The sequence below is a fragment of the Erpetoichthys calabaricus genome, chromosome 17 (assembly GCF_900747795.2).
Source record: "Erpetoichthys calabaricus chromosome 17, fErpCal1.3, whole genome shotgun sequence".
NCBI lineage: Eukaryota > Metazoa > Chordata > Cladistia > Polypteriformes > Polypteridae > Erpetoichthys > Erpetoichthys calabaricus.
The window spans coordinates 64,772,785-64,795,748 of NC_041410.2; the positions used below are offsets into that span (position 1 = coordinate 64,772,785).

At 39.1% G+C, this 22,964-nt stretch overlaps 1 protein-coding gene across 1 annotated transcript in view; it reads left to right on the forward strand.

Moving 5' to 3' along the window:
- Nucleotides 1-6,710: 6,710 nt before the first annotated feature.
- Nucleotides 6,711-22,964, forward strand: part of LOC114667483 (gonadotropin-releasing hormone II receptor-like) — a 29,214-nt gene continuing 12,960 nt past the window's right edge. The window contains 1 exon segment of the mRNA XM_028822789.2: nucleotides 6,711-7,326. Coding sequence (XP_028678622.2) covers nucleotides 6,781-7,326 — 546 coding nt within the window. The 5' untranslated portion in view covers nucleotides 6,711-6,780.

The window sequence follows — 22,964 nt, forward strand, 5'->3', positions numbered from 1 at the left end:
TATTGTGAGATTTAGGTTATACTGTAACTTTAAATTGCGAAGAATTTATGATATGTGACTTGGATATGACGTAGACATCCTGAAGCCTAAATGTCAAACCCCTCCCATGGATTTTACACATACAGAAAAAGGCAGCGTGGTGGTGCAGCAGGTGGCGTTTTCTCAGGGCATCCCTTTGGTGTAGTTTGCATTTCTTGCTCGGCCGCGTCTCTCATGTTTGCTTTTTAACGACACAGCGTTTTTAAATCTCACTTGTCCCTCATAAATTAGCTAATTATAAGGGATTCATTATTAGACGTTCCGTGTTTAATAACAATGTTCACATGCGGTTAAATGGTAGGATAAATTATAGCATACTTATTTTGAATATTGATTTCTGAGAGCAAGTAGACCATGAAATGTAACAGCTTTATGGATAAACGGTATCCCTGCTTCTATGTCAATTATGCTTCATGGCACTTCATTTTTAATAAAATAGCACTTTAAGGAATGCTGTTCACTTTTAAGTTTTGAAAACGATATTCATTTGCAACTGTATGTGTAGGACCGCCCAGTGGCATTTCAAGTTAGTTACTTATACATAACTACATTTTCTGTTGGTTCTTTATTCACAGCAATTCATTCACTTGCAAAACGCTACATACACGCACAGCTAAATGTTATTGTGAGGATATAATAAACTGCTCAAAAAAATGAAAGGAACAGTTGGAAAACACATCAGATCTCAATTGGAAAAAATCATGCTGGATATCTATACTGATATGGACTGGGTAATGTGATAGGAATGAAAGGATGCCACATTGTTTGATGGAAATGAAAATTATCAACCTACAGAGGGCTGAATTAAAAGACATCTTGAAAATCAAACTGAAAAAATGAGGCTAGTCCATTTTGTTGAAATTTCATTGCAGCAACTCAAAATTGTACTCAGTAGTTTGTATGACCCCCACGTGCTTGTATACATACCTGACAACGTCGGGTATTCTCCTAATCTGATGATAGATGGTGTCCTGGGGGATCTCCTTCCAGATCTGGACCAGGGCATCACTGAGCTCCTGGACAGTCTGAGGTGCAACCTGGCATCGTCGGATGGACTGAAACATAATGTCCCAGAGGTGTTTTATTGGATTTAGGTCAGGCAAGCGTGGGGGCCAGTCAATGGTATCAATTCCATCATCGTCCAAGAACTGCCTGCATACTCTCACCACATGAGGCCAGATATTGTCGTGCACTAGGAGGAACCCAGGACCCACCGCACCAGCATAGGGTTTGACAGTGGGTTCAAGAAGTTCATCCTGATACCTAATAGCAGTCAAGGTGCCGTTGTCTAGCCTGTAGAGGTCTGTGCATCCCTCCAGACCATCACTGACCCACCACCAAACCGGTCATGCTGAACGATGTCACAGGCAGCATAACGTTCTCCATGGCTTCTCCAGACCCTTTCACGTCTGTCACATGTGCTCAGGGTGCACCTGCTCTCATCTGTGAAAAGCACAGGGTGCCAGTGGTGGACCTGCCAATTCTGGTATTCTATGGCAAATGGCAATCGAGCTCCACGGTGCCGGGCAGTGAGCACAGGGCCCACTAGAGGACGTCAGCCCTCAGGCCACCCTCATGAAGTTTGTTTCTGATTATTTGGTCAGAGACATTCACACCAGTGGCCTGCTGAAGGTCATTTTGTAGGGCTCTGGCAGTGTTCATCCTGCAGTTACCCCTTGCCCAAAGGAGCAGATGGCAGTCCTGCTGATGGGTTAAGGACCTTCTACAGCCCTGTCCAGCTCTCTTAGAGCCTGTCTCCTGAAATCTCCTCCATGCCCTTGAGACTTTCATTAATACCAAAGCAGCTGAAACTGATTAACAACCCCCTCTGCTACTTAACTGACCAGACAATATCCTAGAAGTTTCATTGACTTGATGCTATACTCTGATTAAAAAGTGTTCTTTTAGTTTTTTGAGCAGTATATTTTTTAAAGGTATATACTAATTTGTGTCACTAAACAGGCTCAGTTATTCAAAGAATTGCACCGTTTGAATGCATTTGATTTTTAGCCGTCCCACTATGGACTCAAAAGTCAAAATACATTAATAAGCTTACCCCACTGACATATTTACTGCAATAGACTGTGATAGTGGAAACTGGAACTCACATAGGCACAGAGTTTTAAGGATATTTATTCTTATGTTTATTATGTATATATATTTATGTGTGTGCTTCAGCAGTTGCATCAAGTTAAATCATAGAATATACAAGTTTGGCCAACACAGATTAATTCAATTAATTTCAATTAGACCACTTTAATTTAAAAAAAATTTGTGACAAGAGAGATTCTTGTGGTAAGCTGCAGGTGAATTTTGCCCAGTCATACACAGTTATTCTGATCAAATTTCCTAGTAAACCTGGCACAGTTTCATATCTATAGCAATTTAACAGACTATAAACAGTTGAATCGCGTTAAACACGCACACACACATCCACATCACCGTTTTTTTTTCTTTTCACTGCTTTTAGTCCTTTAATGTTAAATGATGATTGTACAAGTGATAAGGGTGCGCTTTCTACTTAAGACCACTTCAAAAGTGAGAATGTGTCGAATGTGCCAGTGTATCGGACAACGCCCATTTTTGCCGATCAGCGTTGATTGGATGTTGAGGTCCCATAGGCCAACAAGATTTGGATGAAATCTATGTCAGGGCAGACATATGTTCGGTGAACTGTGAGATTTCATGTAGGTGGACTAAACGTTAATGCACAAGTAGTGCTGAAGCTCTAATAAATGTCATGAAGCTTTTAGGGCACACAACCAACATCTGTTGGCTAAGTGATCCTCCATGGCTGAATATGTCTGTTTAACAGAGTGAGGGAAAACTGTTCAAATCCACCCAGCCTCAAAGGTTTGCTTGGGAGGCAAACTTGTACAAAAAATGTTTAGCTTGTGGCAGGAACCAGTCCAGGATGGGATGCCATTTCATCACCGGTGATGCTGATCATGGAAACACTTAACATACAAATAAAAAGGGTGACTTTAGTGTAATGTTTAACCTGCACACCCAAATAGAGGATTTGCAAAGCCCTTGAAGATAATGTGATAAACAGCCCTGCTTTTGTCAATTGTATTTTGAATGAATTTATTTATTTGTTTATTTTAGAGATTCCATATTATAAAACTGGTTTACCCTTAATGGTTTATGTTATATAACTGACCTTCCAGCCCTGAATTTATTTGGAAATGCAGTACTGTTCCTTGTGCCTTTTAATTTCCTACATGACATTTCATTATCTGCATTTCATTAACCAATATTCTTATGTGATTATTTCCTGCAAGTATAATAAATAATGAAGGAAACCTTTATAATTGAATGTGATGCTTAAAAAACACAACTACTAAAACGATTTCCACGTTTTTCAGTGTGTCCTTATTTCTGAAGTAACTCATTTTGCTGGCATATTTCTTAATACCTCTTCGAAAGGTATTAGGTATAAAAGCTTGCAGATGCAAAGGTTAGTGCTCCAATTGTACATTCAATATTGCAAGAAAACAACACGTTCCAGGACTCTTTTGTATTTTCAACATCCTCAGCTCAAACACATTTTAAGTAGAAGTGAGCAGAAGCAAATTAGTTGTTGCTAAATGGATATAGAAAGTCTGTCAGTGGGGATGATGGAACAGAATAAAAACTAAAATATTATCTAATGGGCTGGATGTAGCAAAATCACAGTCTGGTGTTCTGTCAAGTTCTTTAGTAATTTAATTAATTGACAGAAATGACATGACGTCTACCGAGACAGCCTGATACTGTAGATACTTAAAAATAATGGGATGTTTCTGAAATTGGTTTTAAAACAAAAAACATTCAATCGATTCAGCATGTCCAAGAATGTCTGTTTAAGAATGTGATGACAAAGGAGGTGCTGATTCTGCTCCTGATTGTAATCATCCAGGGAGTTCTAAAATTAGTGATTTTTCCAAGAGTAAATTATAAAGTATCCTCTACCACAACCCTACAGTAAGTAAGCAAAATTTATCAGACACAACATTTCATTTATGTATTTACCATTTTACTAAAAGGTTACTTATAGCACTGTCAAATGCTTATATTTTTGCATAAATTTTGTGAACAATCAAGCCATTAGTGTGCAGTTTCAGATGTCTTGCTTTGAGTCCAATTGAAAAGATTTAGGCTGTAAGCTTCCTTGGCCAGGAGAAGTAGGGCACAAAAATGATTAAATGCACGGATGGTTTCAAATATAAGAGAAGAAGAAGAATTCATTTTTTGAAATCCTTACTTCTAGTGTATTTCAGTGTTGTAGGAAGCCAGAGCCCACCTTGGGCAACAATGGGCTTACCACAGAAGCTAGCTCTGGATGAGACACTGGCACACCATAAGGCACATTCTGAATTCAAGTTCAAATTTATTGAAATAGCGAACCAAATATGAGATTTTCTTAATTATTTCTTAAAAGGTTTTGATGTTGATGTCCTTGTGCCATTGTCATTATGAATTCTTCACCAATGCATGGACCCTTAAAACCTTTATTGGTTTCAGATTTATCAGATATCACTGTTATGAAAAATAATTATTTGCAAGTGTGATTACTGTGTAACTGCACTATTTCTAAAAAAACACACATTTCAGTGAGGAAAACCAATAGGGGTGTCTTATATAGTAGTAAAAGCTTTTTCAGCCACTGGGATAAGACAGGGGATTTTTCTCATTCATTTAATCAGGGGTTTCCAACCAGGGCGTGTAAATTTCATCTATCCAGGGAGGTAAATTTGCTTAAAAAAGTCAAAGTCGTGAAGATCTCGATCAGTTCCCAATGACAACATGAAATTTGCTTTTTCAACGGCTGAGCCAAGAATATTCAATATCGTAGGTGAAAAGCAAGAAGAAGCATCTAACTGATTGATGAGCTCTCCTCGACTTGCATTTCATTCTGGTATACCAGTATCTGCTCATCATTAGTTGTTTTTAAATTAGTGAAATAGCATCATCATGTGCTAATTACTATTGTTAATGTTATTTGAACCTATAATAAAATTGTTAAAAACAGCAACTTAAAATTTCCTCTTTGGCGATCGCTTTACTGAACAAAACAGGGTGGGGGGACGTTTACTCTTGAAAAGTTGTCATGGGGTAAACAGGCCAGTGACCCCGGTTTAAGTATTCAATCATTCAGTCAGTCTGTAATTTTCCTACCCACTATATCCTAACACAGGGTCACGGAGGTCTGATGGAGCCAATCCCAGCCAACACAGGGCGCAAGGCAGGAACAAATCCCCAGGCAGGGCACCAGCCCACTGCAGGGCACACACACACACACCCCCACACACCAAGCACTCACTAGGGACAATTTAGGATCACCAATGCACCTAACCTGCATGTCTTTGGGAGGAAACCGGAGTACCTGGAGGAAACCCACGCAGACACGGGGAGAACATGCAAACTCCATGCAGGGAGGACCCGGGAAACGAACCCAGGTCTCCTTACTGCGAGGTAGCAGCGCTGCAACTGCACCATCATGCCGCTCTCAATCAATCAACCAATATTTATTTTATATAGTATCAATAATAACAAGAACATTATGTGGCTTACAAGATTACAATGCAGATATGATAATTCAAAAGGCCATTTCAGATGTTAGCTGGTCATCTTTGCTAGCAAATGGAATATACAAATTCAATCTTCATATACTGATTTTTTTTTGTACAATGTCTCCCATTATTCTTGCTGTTTTAACTTTTAGCAGCATTAGTAGTCTAAAGTGTGCACTTGTGTCTAATGCAAAGCAGCAGATTCAATCACAGTCACACATACACACTTTTCAGCAAATATAATAAACATCAAAATAAGGCCCATCTGTTTCATTTAAATTAGACTGGCGAGCAGGGTGGTAAGTGGTTCTTCAGTGATGATTACTGGTTTTCAATTAGTGTTAGCTTCATTAAGTAAGAAGTACTAAAGAACTGATGGAGACACACATGCTTACTGTACAGTTGGAGTAGCTGACATGCCGGCGAACAGCTGAACCCTTGACTACAGCCTTGGTTCCTTAAGGCCTTACTGACTAATTGATTATAGATTATTTTAAGAATTCACTAATTAGAGATTTTATTATTATCAATATTATAATTACTTTAGTGATTCTTTTCATTTTCAATTGCAGATGTGGGCAGCATGATGGTATTACCACTGCTGTGGAGCCCAATGTTTGAATTCCAGCCTGGTCACTGTCTGTGTTAAGTTGTCATGTTCTCCCTGTGTCTTTGTGGGGTTTTCTCCAGGTACTCTGCTTACCTTCGAAAGACATGCACTTTAGGTTAAGTCTAAATTGGCTCAGTGTGAGCGTGACCTGTGGTGCCCTGCTCAAGGCTGCTTTATGTCTTGCGCTTGATGCTGCCTGGACAGACCTTTTCGAAGTGCTGCACTCACTATAACCCTGAACTAGATTACACAGGTTTGGAAATTGATTGATGGATTTGTAAATGTGTTTCAATCAAATAAATTCTCCCAATATGCTAATCAAATGTAATCATTTTCCCTCTCCAGCAATGTCATTCATTTCTCTAATTTTTTGCTGCCTCTATTAATACTTTGTGCTATCTTTTTGGCGTTCTAAAAGTTCATTGCCAGAATCTTGAAGCTCTTTTGGTTTTTATCAGTGAAGAGCTTGGATTCTTATATTCTGATGTTTTGCCTTGCAGGTTCCTGCCTCTCTGCCCTGTTTGTATAAATAACATTTTTGGAGCAGCTGATAAACTTCAGGAAGGCTTGACTGCAATGTACTCTACTGATATGAATCTGTCTAATGGCCTCATTGGGATTTTCCCATCTCCAACACTACAGTCTAATTCCAGCTCTTTCCTCCTCTGGTACCCTAACTCAAGTGCAAATCCACTCCAGCTGCCCACTTTCTCCACTGCAGCCAAGGTTAGGGTCATCATGACTTTTGTCCTATTCACTGTATCCACCTTCTGTAATTTGGCTGTTCTGTGGACAGCGAGCACTAGCAGCAAGAGGAAATCACATGTAAGAATACTGATCATCAACCTGACCATTGCTGACCTCCTGGTCACCTTCATTGTCATGCCAGTGGATGCCATCTGGAATATCACTTTGCAATGGTGGGCTGGGGATGTGGCCTGTCGTGTTCTTATGTTCCTCAAGCTTTTGGCTATGTACTCTGGAGCCTTTGTTACTGTGGTGATTAGCCTGGATCGACAATCCGCCATATTGAATCCTCTGGCCATTAACGAAGCAAAGAAAAAGAACAAGATCATGCTGTCGGTGGCATGGGCCATGAGCATCTTCTTCTCTGTTCCACAGGTAGTATGAGATTTAAAAATAAGTTTTTTGGGAAATTGCTTTCCCAGCAATGATAGACTTGACCTCTTTGTGCTCCAGTTCAGTGCTGCTGGAAAAAATGAGTGTTAAGACTGGCTGGTGTAAACATTTCCTGTGTGAACAGGCAGTTGCTCTCAATTGACCTTTGCTTATGATAAACTAATAATGTCATGTCATTTTCTAACCCAGTTAATCCAGACCAGAGTTGCAGGGTGCTGGAGCCTATCCCAGCTAGCATGGTGCACAAAGCAGGAACAAACCCTGGACAGGGTGTCAGTGCATCACAGAATGAATACACACACACATACACACACCAAATACACACTAGGACCAATTTAGTGTCCACAATTCATCTAACTTGCATGTCTTTGGACTATTTGAGAAAACCAAAGCTCCCAGAAGAAACCCACACAGACACAGGGAGAACATGCAAACTTCACACATAGAGGACCCGGGACATGAACCCTGGTCTCCTAATTGTGAGGCAGCAGCACTATCACAGTGACACCATGCTGCCCCTTAAACAAATCAGTACACTTAACATCACAAAGAGAAAAATGTGTGATCATTTGTCTGGGTACACAGCAGTGTAAAGTATATGCATGAATTGCCCCCTACCAATCCATTCAAATAAAACTGAAACAGGAAGAAAATGGACCGGTATAATTCTCCATAACTAGTTTGGTGGAAATAAAGAATGTAAGTGAACTGAGCAGCGCTTACTAGTTGTCAAGATCCACTGGTGGGTGCCACCAGGTGCATTACATAGATTTCCCAGGAATGGCCTTTTGATAATTTATACCATTGGTTTTCTAGAGTCTTTAGTAACACCCCATAGTTACATAGGTTAGAATTTTTGTCCCTCCTAATTATAGATTTTCCAATCCCAACGTTACTAACAGAAGCACCTGTTCTCAGCAGCTAGCTTCTTAATGTATAGTGAGCACTATACCAATAGCAGCAGGAAGGTTAAGCCTCTCCATTTTTGTGTTTTTCACTCTACATGCATCACAGACCAATGCTGTGGAAATGATTTTCTTTATTATTTCTGCATTTTTTCTTTTGATAATCAGATCAAAGCTTTGGTAAGAAAAGTGTGATTTGTTTCCAAGTGTATTCTGTCAGTCAGTCAGTCATTTTCAAACCTGCTTACTTCTGAACAGGGTCTCAAGGGTCTTCTGGAACCGTGGACAGGGCACATTCCATTGCAAGGTGAACACACACTCACACCCCAACCACAGAAAAGGGACAATTTAGAGTCACCAGTTCACCTAACCTGCATGTCTTCGGACTGTGGGAGGATGCAGACTGTATAAGGAAAGATCTGAGACGCAAACCCTGGTCTCTTAAATGTGAGCCAGCAGTACTACCACTGTACCTCCATGCTGCCTCAATTGCATTCAGAATTTTTTTTAATAAAAAAAAAAATCCAGAATTTTGTGACTAAGAATTACGAATGGCCTCTTTTTCACTGCACCTGTGAATCTATATACTATTTAATGCCTTATTAGATTTCCATCCAGCCACCCATTCTTTTCCTTATTTATTTCATTGACTGGTTGGTGGTGAGTGTCAGAAGCCTGTACTGAAAGTATCGAGCATAATCTTAGAACAGGACACTATTCTATTGAAAAGAACGTTCATAAATACGTCCATACTTACTCATGTCATTAGGAATTGGAGGAAAAGCAGAGAACTCTTTAGATTCCTGTGTGTTCAATTTAGGAGTTTTGTCTTCACCTATTTGAATTGATGGTTCTCTTAAATTGTGCTTCATTTCCTATTTTCATTGTATGAGCAGAATAGGGGATACCAGTGGTAACACTATAGGTACTGCAAGCAGAACGATTCCATCTGGGCCCATGGGGGCTGCAGGACTGATGGTGACTGCATGGTTGTTGTTTTGTTTTATTATTGAAATTAGAAAGAAAGGGGTAATGGTGTTATTACTAACACAACTCCATAAATGTTAATTATGGCTATTGCCCTTTAATGTAGCTTACATGCTTGACATCTTTCATTGGCAGTGGTCAGTTTTCAATTGGAGTTATTTTAATTTCACATGAGGGCATCCTGATTTATTTTTTTGCACTTGGGTTCATTAAATTCTAGTACTGGCTATACTGTAGTGAGAGAGGTCTGTGACGGTGCGTGTTTAAAATAAAAAAAACAGTGTACTCAGGCTCCGGGTGAGCATAGGTGCATGCACGGACTGCTTATGAGGGAACCTGCATGCCTGCATTCACATGCAGATGTGCATGGACCAGCCAGTTTCCTCATTAGTGCTCTGGGGTGCATAATCAAGGCACCTGCACCCCTAACAGTTTAGAACGAGCCTGAGCAGAGAGCTGGGGAGGTAGGCAGGCTAAAAATCAGAACAGAAGGAAAGAAGAAAAGAGAGTCAGAAATTCAGGAGTGTCAGTCAGCATGGCAGTCAGGAGTCAGGCAGTCATTGACCCTGTGGAGGAGTAAGCGTGTGACACTCAAGGGGTGGATTATTTCTTGCTGAGCACAATTGAGGAGCAACGAATGATCAAAGTAGTCTCCTAGGAATCCCATATATGATGAGGGGGGATGTGAGAAGAAGAAGCAGCAGGCAGCAAGATGCGGATGTCAGACTCTGAGTGTTCTGTCAGATGCTGAAGGAGACAGTCAGAACGAAGGTTGGAACAAAGGTGTCAGTGTCTCCAACAGCTTAGAAGAGCTGAAATAGTGAGCTGTGGGAAATGGAGAAAGAAAGACCTGCTGGGCTGACATGAGATGAATGGAAAGGAAATATGAGATCTGTAAGTTTTTCGTTGTGGGTTTTATAAACTTTATTTATTGCTGGTTTCAACCTCCATTTGAGGCACTGGTTATGCTTATTTATTTAATTATTGATTGATGAAGAACACTACACTGTTCCTGCACCTTGGGGTTTGGAAGCCCTGTTTGAAGAAAAATAAAAGCACATTGTACTCTCCTCTGTTAATATTATGTGTCTGGGTTCAAAAGGAACATATCAACTGCAGGGCCGCCACATAGTCAGTCAGATCTATTCATTTTAAGTTTTATTTTTGCTACTTCTGAGACCAACAAGAATGAAGCATAGACTGAACATCCTGCCTCTTTTAGCCAATAATGTGTTGGTATATGGAAGTTTTGGCTTTGGGTGTCACGAGTGGGACCTGTTGCTGCGTTCATGTGCTGTAGGAATATTGGAAAATGCAAGCTTCCCAGTGGGAAATGTTCACATAAACACCACTCAAAATTGTATCTTCCATTGGAAGAATTCAGAGATACATTCATGGTTACCTGAATTCATTATGTTTTGATGGCATTAATTACATTATATAAAATAATAAAAAGCTCATCCAAAATTGGTATTTAATTGTCATGTTGAATTTGGAGTGATGGCAATCTCACATTTTCTTTGTTCAAGTTCACATTTATTGTCATGTCTCCCACAGATTAGTAACAGTGACACAATACCAACAACTGATAAAGAATACAACACAGACAAGGGATATAACTCCAGACATTAAATACAACAGCAGATAATCGAAATAACAAATTCACATTGTGTATGCTCATGTAAGAGTATAGGCAACTATTAAGTAATGTTTGGTTTCTTCAAAAAAAAAAAAACAGAAAAACTTTAATTGTGCACATCAACTATCAAATCAACAAGAACCTCACACTTCTTTCAAAACTCAGACTAGAAATGCATAAGAACAGAACGAAGTGGGAAGGTGCTATGTCACAGATGGTAGGTCAGAAAATTCTATGCCACATGAAGGCAGCACATTATGTGGCTTAGTAGGAGGGCTGCCACTTAGTTTGAAGTTAATGGTGGCTGTGTTTGTAGGCATAATAGTGCATCAAGGCAATGGTCACCCTGTCTAGATAGTTAACTGCTCACAAGTGTATGTAGCGTGAAGCATTGAGGGTGCTTGACTATTGCAGAATACAAACTGTCTGTAAAATTACATGGTGAAACAAAAACAAGAGAGGGACTTGTGAATCTCTACCGACAGTCCCCATCTATGGGACTTTGCTAAACTAGAACATGCCATCACTACATGAGGAGTGGCAATACTTCACTGTTGTTATAATTTAAGAGGAGGTTGTAACATTTTGATCTTCTTATATTTATTTTATATTACTTATTGTTGATGGTGAGGGTTTTGCTCCAACATTTTGGGAGTTTTGGTTACAATGATGCCATACTTCTTCTGGGAGTGTGTTTTATATTGAACATCACAATGTCATATGGTTTTGCCTGTCATTGTATTTAAGAGCAAGCTGTAGATTAGTTCAATAAATGAACAAACCTTTCTACTAGCAAGAGAAGGAAAGTTTCTCTATCAATTTATATTCAAGGGATATCGCTTTTCTCAAAACTTATTCCAACATTGAGTCTGTCTATTCCTTTTGATTTGGTTGTTGGTTATTTTGCCCAGTAATATTTTGAACTCAGTTCTATTTCAAATTCTCTTCCTGTTTTTTGCCATAAAGTATTGGGCCTAAGTAGCAAACAGGCTGTCCAACTGACACATTTATTTTAGTGGTTAAGTAAATAACCAGGGGCCTCATGCATAACGCCATGCGTAGAATTCACCTTATAACATGGCATACGGACAAAAGTGGAAATGTTCGTACACACAAAAAAATCCAGATGCATAAATCTGTGCGAACGCCAACTTCCATATTCTTCAACTACATAAATCCCAGTCAGCGTGAAAAGTAACGCATGTGCACGCACCTGCTGTCCCACCCCAACTCCTCCCAGAATTACGCCTCTTTGAATATGCAAATCAATATAAATAGCCCTTAAGCTCAGCCTTCTGTGACAAGACAATGGCAAAAGCACGGGGGAAAATGGAAGAATTTCAGCGAATACCAAGTGGAGGCAAGGAAAAACTTATTATTTGTTGGTTTAAACAATGATATAATCAACAAAAGGAAGTTGATCAAGTGACAAAGTGTCGGAGAAACTCAAAAGCTCAAGTTCACCATGATGCACAGTGCCCGAAATAAAAAAGAAGCGGTCATATATCAAAGTCGCCATGAAAAGGTGAGTCGTAGCCCACCATTTGAGTGTCATATGAAAGCTTATTAGGGTACAGAGAAAAGAAAAAAAAATAAGGACACTGAGAAAAAAGCTTGAAATGCCAACTTTAATCACGAAATTTCCACTTCAATCACGTAGTTTATTTAGTCATTAAAGTAGAACATCATAAACTTCATCTTTAAATCATTTAATTTACTAGTTTCTCAAATACCATCGTAACTAAAGTAGCACGTAAATGCTTTGTTTTGTATGTGTTTTTCTATATGCTCTACGTGTGTGAATCACTACGTGCTTCTTAAATGGGCTTTCTCTTCCTCCGACAGGACACAGAATCAATCCATTACATTCATGATATTACAGGTCTCTGAATAATTAAATTTCTGAGATGTATACTTGATATAATTTTCATGATAATAGGAATTAAAGCATGTTATTAAACATAGGAACACGGTGGTGCAGTGATAGTGATGAGCAGGCGCCTCGTCCACAGATTGTTCGTGCCTCCCGCAAGATGCTTGCTGCGCCATGTGTGACCTTCGATGAAATAATTTATTGCAGCAGTATTGTCTCTTTCGAACGTACTAACCCCCAATTCCTGTCCTTCCTTTTCTTTCTGCAAGTAACCAATCACCACACAATCAGCTCTGTAATAGATGTTAAGCCATCTGTAAGCTTAGAATGCCGATTCTTCAAAACGTTTAAGGAACATTGAAATATCTTCGTACTACATGTTTAATTATTCTATCCATCTATCTTTCCAGTGTCGCACCAACCCCAGCAAGAATACATTGCGAGGCAGGAACAATCCCTGAACTAGCTAGCGCTGCGCCACTGTGTCCTCACATGTTTAATTATTAACAATATAGATTATTTAAATGACGTTAACATTTTATCTGTATAATGTAATAAACATGTTTTGCTGCATTTCATCTTAAAAATGATATTGTCATCATATGTAAATATGCGCTTTATAAAGTGGTGAAAGTTGTGCAATATTATAACTGTATCGCAAGTTTATAGTGAGGTAATTGTACTTGTAAGTACAAACAGTTCTATAAGGAGCTCTTGATGGATTGATTGAGTGCATTTATAGTTCTTGGGATGAAACTGTTTCTGAACCGCGAGGTCCGTACAAGAAAGGCTCTGAAGCATTTGTCGGATGAGAGCAGTTCAAATACAGAAGCTGATGGCTTAGGCAGCATGAGCTTGATTCTGTATACCGATAATTCAGTTTCGATCAGCTTCTCCGAGTGGTGCAGTGAGAGTAATATGGAAAAAGATGATCCGCTGTGGCAACCCCTAACAAGAGCAGCTAAAAGTAGAAGAAGAAGGTGCAGTGAGAGTAACAACACTAAAGCAACTATGGTATTTGGAATAATTTGGCCATTCCGTGGACCATTATATTGTTACAGGTTAATTAAAATCAGATGCCTTAAACTAATTAACAATATGCAGTTAATTTCAGTGTATATGATAAAGCCCCGTCAGGGATGTGGATCTAAAAAGAAAGGGAAACACACTGGAGCAAAAGCACTGTTTGACGCTGGGTGCCGCCAGTTTGCAAAACCGAGCGGAGAACTTGCGTATGCCAGGGTTTGAGCTACCGTGAAAATGTGCGTGGCTTTCCGCCAAGTTTAGGTTTTATACATCGCGATTTGAGCATGGAAACGGGAGTACTCAACATTTTTGTGCGTACGCACTGTTTATACATGAGGCCCCAGGAGATGAACAAGGTGAGTGGGCAAGACAAAAACTCACAAGAAAACCTGGGGCCTCATTTATAAAACTCAGTGTGGATTCAAGCATGAAAATATGCACCAAAAACAGGAAAAGGCATACATCAAAAAGTAAATTAAATTTATAAAACCTGGCATAAGCACATTTCTACATTACAGTGCCTCTCCTCCACAATCTGGGGCTCTGGGAAAGGCATAAGGCATCATCGCCTGAGCAGGTAGCCACTATCAACCAGACATGTTTAATTACATGTTTGCTGTTACAGTGAATAGCACAGGCCATATGAAAAACTGAGGGTTCAGCCATTTGCCTTACCAACAAGCCACCCACCATGTACAGCACCATCACATTTGTCAAAGCTAGTTTGCCTCAAAATAAATGAAGCACGATTTGACCCAGGTGACTGAGACACAACATTTGGCAGTTACGTACTTCTTAGATGACTTGTTCATTAATGGAATGTAACTGCTTACACTTAACAAAAGCAGCTCCATTCTCTCTAGGTGCTGTTATTACAATATGAGTGCAGTCAATTGCTCTGATTATATTAGGAGAACCAGACAGTGCAGCAAATTACCTTTTTATGATAGCAAAAACATGTTATGTTTTATGCTTTGTGTACCCACACCATTCAAAAACTGGATATAGTACCCCACTGGTCGGTTAATGGCTTCCAGCACAGTGGGCATGATGGAGTGAAGCTTGGCTGAGATATTCCTGACCTGTTGGTTAGTTTCCTGAGAAGCAACAACATGTAGCCGATGTAAACTATGAAAAAACCAAAAAAGTTCTTCAGTGCAAATACATCGTATCAACCCTCTTAAATGGGAACTAATACTTTCTGTGCATCAAATTCATGTTTTTTAAGGTGTAATATGCTTGTCACATCAATGAATGTTGTATGAACAGCTTGGTGATATGAGTCATTATACACGTGAGTTGTCATTCAGCTGGTCACAGTTGCCGTAAATATACACATGTTCCCTTGTCAAGTTTTTTTCATAAGTCCTGACTTTAGCGTGGGAATTTGCATACGCATATTTCAAGCCTTTTTTTGTGTGTATGCAAGCTTCAAAAATGAAGCCCCGGGAAAGTACAAAATATATGGAACTGAGAAATCCAGAATTACTAACCAAAAATCATGGTGAGAAAAACCACAAGTAACTTAATATGAAAAAAGATACACACCAGTAATTGATGGATTGATGGATTTGTTCTTTATTTTAAGTTATGTGTACAAGGAGTTATGCACCACCATCTTACACAGGAAATGCCCTGTGACGTCATGCAAAAAGAAAAATCCTTTTCACATCACAGCAACATCCATCACAGCCATATACAAAATCCCCACAAACAGTGATGTCTGTGACCAAGCAACATGTTAGAAAAAAGACCACTGAATTTATGCCACAAAAATATTGAAATTAAAATATCAACAATAAGTTTGAAAAATATAAAAAACAAATGTTAAAAAATAAGTCCACAAGATCCTTAATGAAGTTCATAGGGAAACATTACAAAAAGTCCCTCTGCCTTACTCTGTTTGGTTTAACTATCTAACTTTTATGGGAAGCTTCGAAAAGGAAACGCCGTTATCATTGGTTAAGAAGGCACCATCTGATTTGTCAGACTGCCATTTGATTGGCCAATGTTCCTGTTTAATGTTTGGTTTTACCAATACTCTTCTTATTAGTATTTATCTTATTTGTTATAGCTCATATTAATTAAAATATTTTTCTATGTTTATTATGAATGCTATTTATGACTTTTCTTCCAAATTAGAGGTTTTGAAATACACTGCTGTCCCAAAGATGTTAAATACTTTTCAAGTCTTTTCCAACTCTGCTTAGTGGGTGCTGGCATCTTTTGGCCTGGCTGCCATGGATACCCACTCAGGAAGCACAATACCAGTTTTAAGTACCACGGAAAGGTCAGTCCTGATCATTTCCAGATCATCACTTTGGATTGAAAAAAAGCAAAACCTTCTTCATTTGGTATGTATTTGAAGGAGTTTCTGGTTAAAGAAACTTTGCAACATTGATATCGACAATGATTTTTGGGGTTAAGATTTTGGTTTTGATGAAAAATATGAGTGATTTTTTGCATCCAAACAAAGTTTGTTTCTCAATTACGTTTCATCTTTGAGTCTCTTTGCATATACAGCACACTGGTTTTCAGTATAGTCTATATGGGATTCTGTTGTATCTTGTATCTTATATCTTGTACTGTATGAGCAGCTAATCCATTTACCCACTAGCACCATACTGTCATGACCTGCCTTATGATATTATTTTTTTCCCAACTGTTCCTTGATTTCTAAAAATTATCTGAGTAAAGATACTGGGGTTTTAGAAGTCACTGAATCTATTGGCTATGTCTATTTTTTGTTTTTTTGCATGTGTGTTTTTAGCATTGTCTTTTTTGTAATGAACATCACCCAAGTCAATATTGTTATATTGTGACGACTAAGGCGTTAGTGCCTATTTCATGGCCCTTCCCTGACTCAATGCTGCTCATTACAACAGCTCATTCCTTGACTGGTCACCCTTCACGGAAGAAAAACATTTTCTGACAAAGCATGCATAAAAAAGTGCTTTCAATGGCAGTTGTTGTGCTGCTTACCTGTATGTATCTAAATTACATTTTGTAAAGTTTGAATGCTGAATACATAAAAAAGCAAATTATTTACTGGTCACTACTGCTTTGCGATAAATCCCATGGCTGGTGACCTTTATCGTTAGAGTGAAAAATTCAGAGCCGTGTGAAAATCAAATTTTAAATAACTCAGTTGACAGCCTGTTATGAATGTTTATGACTTATAACTAATGTGTAAGGAGGAGTGAATTTTGCAGCAAAATTAATGACAAGACGCTTAACGAAATGGATGGGTATAGAATGCAGATAAGTTCAAAATATCACAGGACTGAGTGAAACAATGTAATGGATGGCAGAGGTGCATTAACATTTCAGCTGGGATAAACCCCCATACTCTTACCTGGCAGGGAGGCCAGTGTAGTGGATGGATAATAGGAGATAGCCTCCGAAGGGTGAATGCTGTCTGGCAGCATTCCTGGGCCAGTATGCCCATTCATGTTCCTGCAGAGGATGCTGGGAGTGGCAGTCCCATGGGGTAGCCCTGCTGGACTCTGCGGGTTCTGACAGGGGGAGCTGCAAGGGAGAGCTGTCCCTATTTTTCTGGGCTCCTGCCTGACCTAGGAGTAACTCCTCTTTTACCCAGATGTACTCCTGGGTCTGGCATTAAAGGGAGCCACTTTTTTCCACTCGAGGAGTCAGAGTCAGGAGAGGAGTTGGACTAAACACTTGTATTATAGTCGTGAATGAAGAAAGGAAAGGACTGGTGTAAGGTAGCCATCAAATAAAAGCATGTGTGCATGGAAACCATGTCTGTAAAATTGTGTTAAGGGGTAGGAGGCTATGAGATGCCCTCTACAGACCACAACAGGTCACAAAGCAAAGATACAGATGCACAAATGTATTTATTTATTTTCTCTGCTGAGTTAGTTATGCATATGTGCTCATATTGATGGGGGCTGCTTGTAATCAGTAATATTGTAAATAAAGATAAAGCTAAAGACTTTTTTTAAAGTATCATTTTAACATCTACTTTGTTTTTATTTAATGGCAAGATGACCATCACCAGTTCTGCAGACTGACTTTCAATTGAAATCAGTGCATTAACATGACACAGGTGCAATTTGCCTTGGATTCTTAAAGAATTTCTTTCTTTTTCTATTGTGTGAATATGCTGCCAGAGTTCTTTGTGTGCTGATAGTTTTGAAAGAGTATAAAGCACATGGGAATGTAATTTTCACAGGGCTCTGAATTTTTCACTACACAGTCCCTTCTCACAGTTTACGCACATGCCCGGTGTAAGCAAAGGTCACCATCATATGCGTTTTCAGGTGTTTTAGTACGGGCAGATAAACGATGTGAAAACTCCCGTGTGGATGAAGATCATGTGGATGTAGCCTTAGTCACTAGGCCACACTGAGTATGGAAAAGTTGGAAAAAGTAGATGCAGAAAATGGACAGGCTGAACAAACAATAGAGTCAATATTTCTTTACAGTCATCCATGTTCTTTGCTGTAAAGTAGCAAGTTAATGCTGTTAATACATTGATTTGCAAAAGTATCTTGTAAAAAAAGCTGGACTGAGAATTCTGTCACATACTGTATGTGTAGGCTATATAATATACTGTAGACAACCACTCTAGGAATTTGTGCCCTCTGTACATGACATGAGTGCATGTTTGGTATCACACTAGTTCAATGATTATTGTTATAAAATAGCAATTCATACTGTACGTCTATAAGTAAAGAGAAGTTACATCAGTGAAACAGATGAAGATGCTGTACATTATAATCTGTATACTAGTAAATTGGGTGCCATGGTGGCCTTGGTTTTCAAGCTGTGCCCTGTTGCACATGTCTGCAAATATTGGTTTTAGCTCAGCTTAAGTTAATTGACCAAGTATGAATGCATATACTGTTCCATGGACTTTGCTTCTCTTCAGAATTATTTTCTGCGTTCTACTAGTGCTGGGCAGTATGAGCAAGATTCTATATCACGCTATTTTTCAAAATTATACTGGTTTCACAGTATTCAACAGTATTTTTTTCCCATGCATGAGTGGATGTTAACCACATTTTCCACTGCAATTACTGCAGTAGACTGGCTAAGAATAACCTATTCCACTGTCATGAGAATTGTACATTGTACAAAAAAAACAACATTTTAATGTGTACACAAGTATTTATACAGGTTTGCAAGGCCCCATAAAGTGATAGTTTTCAAGGGGGGGGGGGGGGGGGGGGGTGCACTAATGAAGAGAAGGAATCACATTGCATGACAGTTGCAGTTAAAATATAGAACCTTTTTATTTAATAAATTTTGCAAACAACTTAAACTAAAATTTTGACAACATATTTTCAACCATCCAAAGAGGTATTTAGACTTAGTAAAATTTCCAGAGGTGCTTGTCAAAAGTTGTATTGCACTGAACATGTCTTAGAAAAGGAATAAATAGTAAATATTTTTTGTAAACCAACTACACTTTCTGTTAATGTTAACAGTCTCTGTCCACTGACACGTTAAAGTGACTATTTAAACAACTTTACCATCATTAAACTGCATAATATTTTAACTATAAATAACAATAAAAATAAATAATTAGTTGCAACTAGTTCCAGTAATAATACTATTACTTCAGACTTCAAGCCCAGGTGCATTACACAGTATTCACCAAATAAAAATAAAATAAAACAAGTGCTACTTGGTGATGACATCTTTACCAACTTGAACCATATAAGGCAAACTGCATTAATATGGACCTTGCTTCAAGCTAAGCTATATACATAAATAATAAAACTTGCAGAGTTGAGCATTTATAATGCTATTTGTAGAATAGCCGCTACGGAAGTGTATTAGGGCCACGGTGAAGAAAAAAAAAAAAGGGACACTGTGAAGAAAAAAGAAAACTATATGTCGAGATTAAAAGTCGACATTTCCACTTTATTCTCATAGATTATTTTATCATTAAAGTAGAAGGTCGTAAACCTAAACATCCTAAAATCAATGTTTAATTTACTAGAGTTTTTCTCAAACCCCTTCATAAGTTAATGTAGCACATTAAAATGTTTTGTGTTAAGTGTTCCCCGACCCAGTTGTTAATCGCTACTTCTTAAACTGACTTCCTCTGCACTGAGTAGGCGCAGGCACCGATTGCCGCACAGAATATATTCACTTCATGCTATTCCTGCTCTTTGAAAATTTAGAACGCTAAAATAAATACTTGATATCATTTTCATGATGAAATGCATTAAAGCAGGTATTAAACATGCATGGTAGTGTGGCGGTAGTCCTGCTCCCTCGCAGTAAGGAGTCCCCAGGTCTACGTTCAGTGTAGAGAACTTTACGGCAGGTGTGACAAGGCTCCAAAACATGGATGTATGAATGGGTATTGCACAGGTTTAACTTAATGATTGTGTAAATGTTGGGTTCGTGATGTGGTGATCGGAGACACGAACACAGAATTCAATGGATTTTCTTCTGAGTGGGCTTTCTTTATTGCGGCCGTGCTGTCTCTGTCTGACATACCAAACCCCGAGTTCCTGTCCTTCCTTTTTCTTTCTCCACATAACCAATCACCACACGATAAACGTCTTGTGAAATTAAAACTAGTTATAAACTTAGACCATAGAGTGGTCAGAACTTTTAAAAAAAAATCTTTGATTATACACGTTTTAATTAGTGCCATCCATTCAGGGATCCCAGTAAGCATTTGTGTGCGAGGTAGCAGCAAATCCTGAACGGGGGTGCCAGCACATCACAGGGTGAATACGAGAAAACACATACACTGTACATTAGCAGGTCAATATAGCAGAACAAAACCCCCACAGCCTACATGACTTTGTAAGGAAGACTCGAAGCATGCCGAGTAAACCCACCAGAAAAACATGCAAATTCAAGGCAGGGTACACCCAAGACACCCTTGCTGTGAGGCAGCAGTGCAACCTCCATGCCACCGTGCCCCCACATTGACTTAATACATGCTATAATACATTTCATCATGAAAATGTGTGATAATCCTATAATAGTGGGAATTGGCCCCAGCCTACACTCTGAACATCTGAATAGTTTATGAACCGAACAGGATCAGTGGAGAGATGAGACACAGACAAAAATTGAAGGGTGAATGGTGCAAGTTTATTTACAAGAGTGGTGCTGTACAACCAAACATACAGTAGTGTCAGGTGGGCTTTGAGACACAGTCCTTCAGCACTGACACTTCTTCAAAAATAAATAAAAACGAAAAAAAGAGGAAAATTATCGTGTATTTACAAAAACAGCACACTACTACAGAAACTACACACACACTCCAATAATGAAGCTTGTCTTCTTTTATCTCTGGCTCAAGAAGTTCCTCCAACAGGAAAGAAAAAAAAATGCAAAAGAACAAAAACAAGTGTGTGTATATACAAAAATAATTGCACCAAACCCAAAATCAAAATTATCCCAGCACCAAATAAGTATATATACCTCCACCAAAATAATCACTAGGAGATATATAGCTCTGTGTACAAAAGAATATTTACAAAGCCGCAAAAATCACAACTGCTTCTACAATAGCTCAGCAGTGCTTACTCCTACCTCGCCTTTAGGTCCACTGATGACCCCTGTTGGCTGGTAACTCCTTAAATATAACAGGCAAGATTGTCCAGCCAATCTACCATCGCGTCTACCTCACGCCCCGAGCAACTATGTACTTAAAATCGAACCCCTGTAGGTCGCGCGCGTATACACCCCCCGGGATGGCCAACGGCTATGCTGAGCACAAGCACACCCGTTGCCGACTAACCAGTAAGTAAAATCATTTACTTACAAAATGAGATCCCCATCTCTGACTCAACCTAGTTTACATAGGCTAATGCCGGCTTTTCCTTTCAGGCACGCTGCACCTTAAACCGCCTGCGCTAGGCAGGCTGCGAGGACACTGGCTTGTAAAAATGAACACTTGCGGTGGAGCCCGTACTGGCCATTATACCGGCTCCACGTGTGTCCAGACCAGCGTTCACCCGCTAGACAGCCCCGCATTCCCGCGGCAGCGCCCTCAACACACAAATGGTGAGCGCACTTCCTTATAACCATATAAATACCGCTGCTTCGATTTCAAGGCTTCTTCAACATAAACTTGGTAATGCGCAGGTTTGCACATTACCGACAAAATGATATCAAGTATTTATCTTACCATTCTAAATGTCCAGGGAGCAGTATATCATGAAATTTTATATATTATGTTAGCGGCAATCGCTGCCTGTTGCCTCTCTTAGTGCAAGGAGGAAATCAGTTTAAGAAGCACATAGCGATTAACATGGCTCGGAGAACACTTAACACAAAGCATTTAAGTGTGCTACAAAATTTATGACGGGGGTTGAGAAAATCTTAGATTAAATTAAATATCATTTTAAGATGAAGTTTAGTTTTACGATGTTCTACTTTAATGACAAATTACGAGAGTAAAGTCAACAATTCAACTTTAGATCTCGATGTAAACAGTGAGAATAACGATTAGAAATGTCGAGAATAAAGTCAACATGTCGACTTTTTTTCTCGTCATATAGTGTCCAAGATTAAAGTGGAAATGTTGCAAGAAGTAAATTCAACATGTCGTCACAGAGCTATTACACAGTACCCAGGTACATTACACAGTATTGATAAAAAATAAAACAAGTACAACTTGGCTTGCAGTATTATCCAGTAGTATAGAAACAGTATTCACAAATTTAAACATAATGGCCCACATCTGACCTTTTAAAACCAAAGCATCTCCAGACAACAGACACAGCTCCTTTTTTCAGCAAAAGTTCTTCTGTGTCATCTTGTTCAACTTTATTCGTCTGCTACAGCTTCAGTTTCAGATTGTTCTCCGTCCATTTTCACCATTCAATACCTCCACTAACGCATGTACTCCGTTGTATGTGTGCTTAGCTGTGCAGCAGTGAAAAAGGTCCCCACGTAAACAGTTTCCTGCTGCGCCACATTCTGAACGTTGTTTAGGCTATTTAAACCGGTGTTGCGGTATAGGAAAAATCCACATCATACCAAAAATAAAAAACGGTTTTTGGTATGAACCGGTATACCACCCAGCACTACATTCTACCCATTATGTTTGGAGCAGGTTTAGACTTTTATACACCCAGTGCTATGAGTAGCTCATAAATGTGAATGGACAGATAAAATGAAGGTGAAAATGGCGTCATAAACAAATGCTACAGCTTTGTGTTCCCCAAAATAGGGTGCTTCTCTTATG